Source organism: Haliotis cracherodii, unplaced genomic scaffold (assembly GCF_022045235.1).
Source record: "Haliotis cracherodii isolate W230 unplaced genomic scaffold, xgHalCrac1.p SCAF_2, whole genome shotgun sequence".
Taxonomy (NCBI): domain Eukaryota; kingdom Metazoa; phylum Mollusca; class Gastropoda; order Lepetellida; family Haliotidae; genus Haliotis; species Haliotis cracherodii.
In genome coordinates, this window is record NW_027266275.1 from 61643991 (window position 1) to 61654605 (window position 10615).

The window sequence follows — 10615 nt, forward strand, 5'->3', positions numbered from 1 at the left end:
ACGGATTTAATCATTCAGATTTGAAAAAACCTAATGATAAGGAAATAAACATGGTGTGGGTCGGATGGCGAACATACCTGTCTGCAAGAAAGACACGTGGAATGTCGTGTTGACTCTTTGTCCGTGATAACAAACGAATCAGAACAAAACAAAGACTGGCAAATTGAAAATGGAAAAAAAAGGCGAAAAAACAAAACGAATGCCCTTGGTATATAAACACATCTCCACAACGTCGCGATTAGAAAGAGAATGCGCTGGCTGGGGAGGTCACATGTTTAGCCTGTATGGGTCAACCAGTAGAGAAAGCAAGCACATCCCAGATTGCTGGAAGGTCACCATGGTGATGCTAGGGGTGTTCAGGTGAATTGTTTTTAAGAAGCTGGAAACCTTTGTTCAGGCACGTTTCCACTTAGGATTGAAAGAAGAAAGAGAAATGCATGGCGTGAGATAGGATAAGCTTAATAAATATACAGTTTATTGTAAAATTTGAAGTTTTGAATCTATGTATTTAGACCTATGTCATTATTTGATCTCAGCAATTTTACCTCTGCCTTTAGATTCTTTCTTTTAATTTTTAAATTTCATTCTAAATCTCTTTTTTTTCTAGGTCTGTCATTGATAGGAAATTTTAATATCAATAACTTTTAGTGCGTTGATTAATAATAAAATAATTATTCTATATGTGTATAGATTAAAAATTACCCATGTGGACCTGAAATTAATTAATATAATGTTAAATATTAACCCTAACCACTCACTCTCTCACTCATTTTTGTTACAGAGCTTTTGGATGTACTGCACGACCTCGATGAGACCTCCAAGAGAAAGGTGGAAATCCTTCAAAACTTTGAGGTATTTTGTTAAGCAATTGTCTGAATAGATATCCTCTTGAATATAGCCAGGAATTATATTATCTGTGCACTGTTTTAAACATAACTTTTTGCTGATCATGGAGATATGATAAGATGATTTAAACCATCTGTGAATATTTGTTTTTGTTGAACTTTAGATTTCAAGATGGAGCTGGAAATATGTTAATGTGTGAAAATGGAATATTTCAGAGTGAGCTCCGGCAGCTGATGTTGGAGGCCAATGACAAATGCCGCAACCTTGCCTTTGCTCTCGTCATGCGACATCTCCGAACTGCCCCATCGTGAGTACCAGTCACTGATATGTTGATTCTGTAGTTTAGTTTACAGAGGTCACACAGACCATAGTTTCTTTAGTTTAGTTTACAGAGGTCACACAGACCATAGTTTCTGTAGTTTAGTTTACAGGGGGTCACACAGACCATAGTTTCTGTAGTTTAGTTTACATGGGTCACACAGACCATAGTTTCTGTAGTTTAGTTTACATGGGTCACACAGACCGTTGTTTCTGTAGTTTAGTTTACATGGGTCACACAGACCATAGTTTCTGTAGTTTAGTTTACATGGGTCACACAGACCGTTGTTTCTGTAGTTTAGTTTACATGGGTCACACAGACCATAGTTTCTGTAGTTTAGTTTACAGGGACACACAGACCATAGTTTCTGTAGTTTAGTTTACAGGGGTCACACAGACCGTTGTTTCTGTAGTTTAGTTTACAGGGACACACAGACCGTTGTTTCTGTAGTTTAGTTTACAGGGACACACAGACCATAGGTTCTGTTTTTCTGATTACATTCGGTCTGTCACCTTGATTTCTCCTCCTCCAGACGGTCCAGTGAGTTTGTTGCCATGTACCTGCAGTGCCTCAGTGACAGCAACCCCGACATCATCAAGACAGCACTCACCAACATGACCGAGTTCACCGTCCTGTGTCAGGGTAGGTACATCATCATGCATGATCTCTGGATCGCCCACTTACCTACCCGAATTATGTGATTACCATCTGAACAGCAAGTATCATATAAAATAGTGATAGATATTTCTTACATCATAATGTAGCCAGTATGATGTACAACATGATGGCCTGGGAAAAAATGTAAAAATGTAAGTGCTGTTTAGCTGAATTAAAAGTTCGTATTTTGTGTTCTCAATTTGTAACAACCCAAACAAATCTTAAAGCGCTAACGAGGAGGGGTGGCTTTATTAGCAGGGCTGGCTAGGCCTGCAAGCTGATTGACTATCACCTCCAGCCTGGTACAGAATAGATGCGATTGTGTCATTAGTTGCGGGGAGACCAGTTCAACTTCCAAGAAACATTCACATTCCATGATAACTCAAAAACTATTATCACTGTCAGAGTTGGACATATTAGCAAGTTATGATCAGGATACTGCAAAAAGGAACGAAGTAAGTACGTTCCATGTTTCATCATTTTATACAGAGATCATCAAATATTTCAAATTTCATAACACAATAAATGACAGTGAACTTAATTTGTCATATAAATAGCCTTAGTCACTAACTGTGTGATTGGCATTTTAGAAGTTGGTGAGTAAATAAGATAACATACAACTTTATGGATAACAAATTTATCACATAGGAGTACATTTCAATCCTTTTATCCCACCCTTGGATAGAATGTCCTAGGGTTAAAAATGGTGAAGAATAGGCTTGCATTGCTAAGAATGTGTGCAGCCAACCATGACTGTGAACAGAGGCTTGCTTGCTAGACTGCGAGTGGAGGGGCGGGCTTGTGCGATCAAGCGTGTAATTTTGGAGAAAATCACATCCAACATGATCATATATGGAACCTCTATATATTTGTCTCCGCTGATAGAGACCTTATTTAGTCTCCGCTTTCAATGGTATGTAACGATGTTAAGATCTCTCTAATTCTGCAAAGGTTTTTTTCACCTGTGAAACCCATTCTCCGTGTCACACGCTGTGAGGTTGCTGGCATGTTGCTAAAATAAAAATAAACTTATGGCATGACACCCTTATTTACCCACTCACTCACTCATTGGACGACAAGACACAAGCATATTATTATGAAGATGGAACACAAGGGCTGAGTATGTCGTTATGATCCCTGAACTAGATGAAGAAACACATGGAAAACTAGAGACAGCAATGGTCAATGAAAATTGAGACAGTTTTGATTTATGATTTAGTTCTTTGTGCCCTGCTTTTTTCATTCTTTGTTATATGCAAGAGTGTCCACTAGCTCATAGCAAAGTCTAGTTTTCACCTTGCTATTTTAAGCCTACTTTTATGTGCTATCGTGAGGGCACTAATGATCGTCCAATAAGAGAATGTTTTTCCAAAATTAACTTTCGGGTTCCGAAAACGTGGTCCTACTATGGCCACAATCATCGCCTGTCGAATTTGCGCAGCAATTATTCCAGAAATCAAGCTAAGCAGGTAATTTCGAAGTGGTTCGAAGTTTTCAATCAACTTGCCCATGTACTCTTATATAAAATGCAAACGTCATTGTTGTTTTACTCGAACGACTGAATGCTTATTGCTGTGACTGTGATGCAGTGCTACTTTTAGATGACCCCTTCTGAGCATTTCATGTCGCCGCAAGGTGTAGTGTTAGTTGATACTGTGCAGACTGTATGCCTCTGTTATTGTTAGACAAAAATCTGTGGTAACCTGTCCTTTTGTTTGTCAGGAATGAAATCTCAAATCTTCTCATTATCTAATTGATCAGACTGTCTGCTTTGGTAGTCATCTTTGTGAAGCTATTTGAAATAAGAGCAGCGATCTGATTGGATATTGCATTTTATATATCAAGGACAAGGGACACAACTTGTGTTATACGCAGGGTGGCGCCATAATTGAGCCAATAAAAGTAGGCGTGAAATGGCAAGGGTGGAAGCTAAGGGGCCTCTGCTCCATTATTTTTAAGGAACAGAGATTTACTCAGACATTCCCCTTCAAGAAATGTTCTGTATGTTGTAGGTCATGTCTGTGTACTGAAGGAACTGTTCTGTATGTTGTAGATCATGTCTGTGTACTGAAGGAACTGTTCTGTATGTTGTAGGTCATGTCTGTACTGAAGGAACTGTTCTGTATGTTGTAGGTCATGTCTGTGTACTGAAGGAACTGTTCTGTATGTTGTAGGTCATGTCTGTGTACTGAAGGAACTGTTCTGTATGTTGTAGGTCATGTCTGTGTACTGAAGGAACTGTTCTGTATGTTGTAGGTCATGTCTGTGTACTGAAGGAACTGTTCTGTATGTTATAGATCATGTCTGTGTACTGAAGGAACTGTTCTGTATGTTGTAGATCATGTCTGTGTACTGAAGGAACTGTTCTGTATGTTGTAGGTCATGTCTGTACTGAAGGAACTGTTCTGTATGTTGTACATCATGTCTGTACTGAAGGAACTGTTCTCTATGTTGTACATCATGTCTGTGTACTGAAGGAACTGTTCTGTATGTTATAGGTCATGTCTGTGTACTGAAGGAACTGTTCTGTATGTTGTAGGTCATGTCTGTACTGAAGGAACTGTTCTGTATGTTGTAGATCATGTCTGTGTACTGAAGGAACTGTTCTGTATGTTGTAGGTCATGTCTGTGTACTGAAGGAACTGTTCTCTATGTTGTACATCATGTCTGTACTGAAGGAACTGTTCTGTATGTTGTAGGTCATGTCTGTGTACTGAAGGAACTGTTCTGTATGTTGTAGGTCATGTCTGTGTACTGAAGGAACTGTTCTGTATGTTGTAGGTCATGTCTGTGTACTGAAGGAACTGTTCTGTATGTTGTAGGTCATGTCTGTACTGAAGGAACTGTTCTGTATGTTGTACATCATGTCTGTACTGAAGGAACTGTTCTGTATGTTGTAGATCATGTCTGTGTACTGAAGGAACTGTTCTGTATGTTGTAGGTCATGTCTGTGTACTGAAGGAACTGTTCTGTATGTTGTAGGTCATGTCTGTGTACTGAAGGAACTGTTCTCTATGTTGTACATCATGTCTGTACTGAAGGAACTGTTCTGTATGTTGTAGGTCATGTCTGTGTACTGAAGGAACTGTTCTGTATGTTGTAGGTCATGTCTGTGTACTGAAGGAACTGTTCTGTATGTTATAGATCATGTCTGTGTACTGAAGGAACTGTTCTGTATGTTGTAGATCATGTCTGTGTACTGAAGGAACTGTTCTGTATGTTGTAGGTCATGTCTGTGTACTGAAGGAAGTGTTCTGTATGTTGTAGATCATGTCTGTACTGAAGGAACTGTTCTGTATGTTGTAGGTCATGTCTGTGTACTGAAGGAACTGTTCTGTATGTTATAGGTCATGTCTGTGTACCGAAGGAATTGTTCTGTATGTTGTAGGTCATGTCTGTGTACTGAAGGAACTGTTCTGTATGTTGTAGATCATGTCTGTGTACTGAAGGAACTGTTCTCTATGTTGTACATCATGTCTGTGTACTGAAGGAACTGTTCTGTATGTTGTAGATCATGTCTGTGTACTGAAGGAACTGTTCTCTATGTTGTACATCATGTCTGTACTGAAGGAACTGTTCTGTATGTTGTAGGTCATGTCTGTGTACTGAAGGAACTGTTCTGTATGTTGTAGGTCATGTCTGTGTACTGAAGGAACTGTTCTGTATGTTGTAGGTCATGTCTGTACTGAAAGAACTGTTCTGTATGTTGTACATCATGTCTGTACTGAAGGAACTGTTCTGTATGTTGTAGGTCATGTCTGTACTGAAGGAACTGTTCTGTATGTTGTACATCATGTCTGTACTGAAGGAACTGTTCTGTATGTTGTAGGTCATGTCTGTACTGAAGGAACTGTTCTGTATGTTGTACATCATGTCTGTACTGAAGGAAGTGTTCTGTATGTTGTAGGTCATGTCTGTACTGAAGGAACTGTTCTGTATGTTGTACATCATGTCTGTACTGAAGGAACTGTTCTGTATGTTGTAGGTCATGTCTGTACTGAAGGAACTGTTCTGTATGTTGTACATCATGTCTGTACTGAAGGAACTGTTCTGTATGTTGTAGGTCATGTCTGTGTACTGAAGGAACTGTTCTGTATGTTATAGGTCATGTCTGTGTACCGAAGGAATTGTTCTGTATGTTGTAGGTCATGTCTGTGTACTGAAGGAACTGTTTTCTATCTTGTAGGTCATGTCTGTGTACTGAAGGAACTGTTTTCTATCTTGTAGGTCATGTCTGTGTACTGAAGGAACTGTTTTCTATCTTGTAGGTCATGTCTGTACTGAAGGAACTGTTCTGTATGTTGTAGGTCATGTCTGTGTACTGAAGGAACTGTTCTGTATGTTGTAGGTCATGTCTGTACTGAAGGAACTGTTCTGTATGTTGTAGGTCATGTCTGTACTGAAGGAACTGTTCTGTATGTTGTAGGTCATGTCTGTGTACTGAAGGAACTGTTCTGTATGTTGTAGGTCATGTCTGTGTACTGAAGGAACTGTTCTGTATGTTATAGGTCATGTCTGTGTACTGAAGGAACTGTTCTGTATGTTGTAGGTCATGTCTGTGTACTGAAGGAACTGTTCTGTATGTTGTAGGCCATGTCTGTGTACTGAAGGAACTGTTTTCTATCTTGTAGGTCATGTCTGTACTGAAGGAACTGTTCTGTATGTTGTAGGTCATGTCTGTACTGAAGGAACTGTTCTGTATGTTGTACATCATGTCTGTACTGAAGGAAGTGTTCTGTATGTTGTAGGTCATGTGTGTACTGAAGGAACTGTTCTGTATGTTGTAGATCATGTCTGTGTACTGAAGGAACTGTTCTGTATGTTGTAGGTCATGTCTGTGTACTGAAGGAACTGTTCTGTATGTTGTAGATCATGTCTGTGTACTGAAGGAACTGTTCTGTATGTTATAGATCATGTCTGTGTACTGAAGGAACTGTTCTGTATGTTGTAGATCATGTCTGTGTACTGAAGGAACTGTTCTGTATGTTGTACATCATGTCTGTGTACTGAAGGAACTGTTCTGTATGTTGTAGGTCATGTCTGTACTGAAGGAACTGTTCTGTATGTTGTAGATCATGTCTGTGTACTGAAGGAACTGTTCTGTATGTTGTAGGTCATGTCTGTGTACTGAAGGAACTGTTCTGTATGTTATAGGTCATGTCTGTGTACTGAAGGAACTGTTCTGTATGTTGTAGGTCATGTCTGTGTACTGAAGGAACTGTTCTGTATGTTGTAGGTCATGTCTGTGTACTGAAGGAACTGTTCTGTATGTTGTAGATCATGTCTGTGTACTGAAGGAACTGTTCTGTATGTTATAGGTCATGTCTGTGTACTGAAGGAACTGTTCTGTATGTTGTAGGTCATGTCTGTGTACTGAAGGAACTGTTCTGTATGTTGTAGATCATGTCTGTGTACTGAAGGAACTGTTCTGTATGTTGTACATCATGTCTGTGTACTGAAGGAACTGTTCTGTATGTTGTAGGTCATGTCTGTACTGAAGGAACTGTTCTGTATGTTGTAGATCATGTATGTACTGAAGGAACTGTTCTGTATGTTGTAGGTCATGTCTGTGTACTGAAGGAACTGTTCTGTATGTTATAGGTCATGTCTGTGTACTGAAGGAACTGTTCTGTATGTTGTAGGTCATGTCTGTGTACTGAAGGAACTGTTCTGTATGTTGTAGGTCATGTCTGTGTACTGAAGGAACTGTTCTGTATGTTGTACATCATGTATGTACTGAAGGAACTGTTCTGTATGTTGTAGGTCATGTCTGTGTACTGAAGGAACTGTTCTGTATGTTGTAGGTCATGTCTGTGTACTGAAGGAACTGTTCTGTATGTTGTAGGTCATGTCTGTGTACTGAAGGAACTGTTCTGTATGTTGTACATCATGTCTGTACTGAAGGAACTGTTCTGTATGTTGTAGGTCATGTCTGTGTACTGAAGGAACTGTTCTGTATGTTGTACATCATGTCTGTACTGAAGGAACTGTTCTGTATGTTATAGGTCATGTCTGTGTACTGAAGGAACTGTTCTGTATGTTGTAGGTCATGTCTGTGTACTGAAGGAACTGTTCTGTATGTTGTAGGTCATGTCTGTGTACTGAAGGAACTGTTCTGTATGTTATAGGTCATGTCTGTGTACTGAAGGAACTGTTCTGTATGTTGTAGATCATGTCTGTGTACTGAAGGAACTGTTCTGTATGTTGTACATCATGTCTGTGTACTGAAGGAACTGTTCTGTATGTTGTACATCATGTCTGTGTACTGAAGGAACTGTTCTGTATGTTGTACATCATGTCTGTGTACTGAAGGAACTGTTCTGTATGTTGTACATCATGTATGTACTGAAGGAACTGTTCTGTATGTTGTAGGTCATGTCTGTGTACTGAAGGAACTGTTCTGTATGTTGTACATCATGTCTGTGTACTGAAGGAACTGTTCTGTATGTTGTAGGTCATGTCTGTGTACTGAAGGAACTGTTCTGTATGTTGTAGGCCATGTCTGTGTACTGAAGGAACTGTTTTCTATCTTGTAGGTCATGTCTGTACTGAAGGAAGTGTTCTGTATGTTGTAGGTCATGTCTGTACTGAAGGAACTGTTCTGTATGTTGTAGGTCATGTCTGTACTGAAGGAACTGTTCTGTATGTTGTAGGTCATGTCTGTGTACTGAAGGAACTGTTCTCTGTCTTGTAGGCCATGTCTGTGTACTGAAGGAACTGTTCTCTATGTTGTACATCATGTCTGTACTGAAGGAACTGTTCTGTATGTTGTAGGTCATGTCTGTACTGAAGGAACTGTTCTGTATGTTGTACATCATGTCTGTACTGAAGGAACTGTTCTGTATGTTGTAGGTCATGTCTGTGTACTGAAGGAACTGTTCTCTGTCTTGTAGGTCATGTCTGTGTACTGAAGGAACTGTTTTCTGTATGTTGTAGATCATGTCTGTACTGAAGGAACTGTTCTGTATGTTGTAGGTCATGTCTGTGTACTGAAGGAACTGTTCTGTATGTTGTAGGTCATGTCTGTGTACTGAAGGAACTGTTCTGTATGTTGTAGGTCATGTCTGTGTACTGAAGGAACTGTTCTGTATGTTAAAGGTCATGTCTGTGTACTGAAGGAACTGTTCTGTATGTTGTAGGTCATGTCTGTGTACTGAAAGAACTGTTCTGTATGTTGTAGGTCATGTCTGTGTACTGAAGGAACTGTTCTGTATGTTGTAGGTCATGTCTGTGTACTGAAGGAACTGTTCTGTATGTTAAAGGTCATGTCTGTGTACTGAAGGAACTGTTCTGTATGTTGTAGGTCATGTCTGTGTACTGAAGGAACTGTTCTGTATGTTGTAGGTCATGTCTATGTACTGAAGGAACTGTTCTGTATGTTGTAGGTCATGTCTGTGTACTGAAGGAACTGTTCTGTATGTTATAGGTCATGTCTGTGTACTGAAGGAAGTGTTCTGTATGTTATAGGTCATGTCTGTGTACTGAAGGAACTGTTCTGTATGTTATAGGTCATGTCTGTGTACTGAAGGAACTGTTCTGTATGTTGTAGGTCATGTCTGTACTGAAGGAACTGTTCTGTATGTTGTAGGTCATGTCTGTACTGAAGGAACTGTTCTGTATGTTGTACATCATGTCTGTACTGAAGGAACTGTTCTGTATGTTGTAGGTCATGTCTGTACTGAAGGAACTGTTCTGTATGTTGTAGGTCATGTCTGTACTGAAGGAAATGTTCTGTATGTTGTAGGTCATGTCTGTACTGAAGGAACTGTTCTGTATGTTGTACATCATGTGTGTACTGAAGGAACTGTTCTGTATGTTGTAGATCATGTCTGTGTACTGAAGGAACTGTTCTGTATGTTGTAGGTCATGTCTGTGTACTGAAGGAACTGTTCTGTATGTTGTAGATCATGTCTGTGTACTGAAGGAACTGTTCTCTATGTTGTACATCATGTCTGTGTACTGAAGGAACTGTTCTGTATGTTGTAGGTCATGTCTGTACTGAAGGAACTGTTCTGTATGTTGTAGATCATGTCTGTGTACTGAAGGAACTGTTCTGTATGTTGTACATCATGTCTGTACTGAAGGAACTGTTCTGTATGTTGTAGGTCATGCCCAGGTAATTCTTCAGAAAGTGTTCACCATTGGCGTCACAACATCAATGGAGACATCATCCTACATCAGCGAGACACTGCAGCTGCTGAACCTGGAGAATGCCCAGACTTGAGAAGACAGAAGGGCGGCAGTGTACAGCTGAACTGTGCTGGCTTCAAGCGGGACCACAGCTATTCTCAGTGTAATGATTCTGCTTGCATCAACCTCACAAAAGGGCTACAGCTGTTCTCAGTGTAATAATTTCGCTTGTGTCGGTTTCACAAAAGGGCTACAGCTGTTCCCACTATAATAATTCTGCTTGTGTCAACCTCACAAAAGAACTGCAGCTGTTCCCACTGCAATAATTCCACTTGTGTCGGTTTCACAAAAGGGCTGCAGCTGTTCCCTGTGTAATAATTCTGCTTGTGTCGGCCTCACAAAATGGCTATGGGTGATAAATCTGCCAAGAGTGAAGTACATTCATCACAGAGATGTATTAACAACCATGGCCATCTGTTTCCCAACACAGATCTGTTGTATTGAAAACAAGACAGGATAGGATGAGCAGGCTTATTGAAGCTGTTACATGTCCTCCCACCATGTATCAGTGGTTGTTAACGAGAGTCTTCACATCAGTGAATGTGTCCATATTTTGTACATATTACTCATATGATTGATTAAAATGATTCATTCAGTAGTCAC

The 10615-nt window shown here is 39.8% G+C and overlaps 1 protein-coding gene across 1 annotated transcript in view; it reads left to right on the forward strand.

The window, feature by feature from the left end:
* LOC139468322 (integrator complex subunit 1-like) overlaps nt 1-10538 on the forward strand; it is a 51832-nt gene extending 41294 nt beyond the window's left edge. The window contains exons 42-45 of the mRNA XM_071250210.1: nt 782-852; nt 1062-1153; nt 1698-1807; nt 9928-10538. Of these exons, the coding sequence (XP_071106311.1) occupies nt 782-852; nt 1062-1153; nt 1698-1807; nt 9928-10046 (392 nt within the window). The 3' untranslated portion in view covers nt 10047-10538. The remainder of the gene's footprint in view (nt 1-781; nt 853-1061; nt 1154-1697; nt 1808-9927) is intronic.
* The last annotated feature ends 77 nt before the right edge of the window (nt 10539-10615 follow it).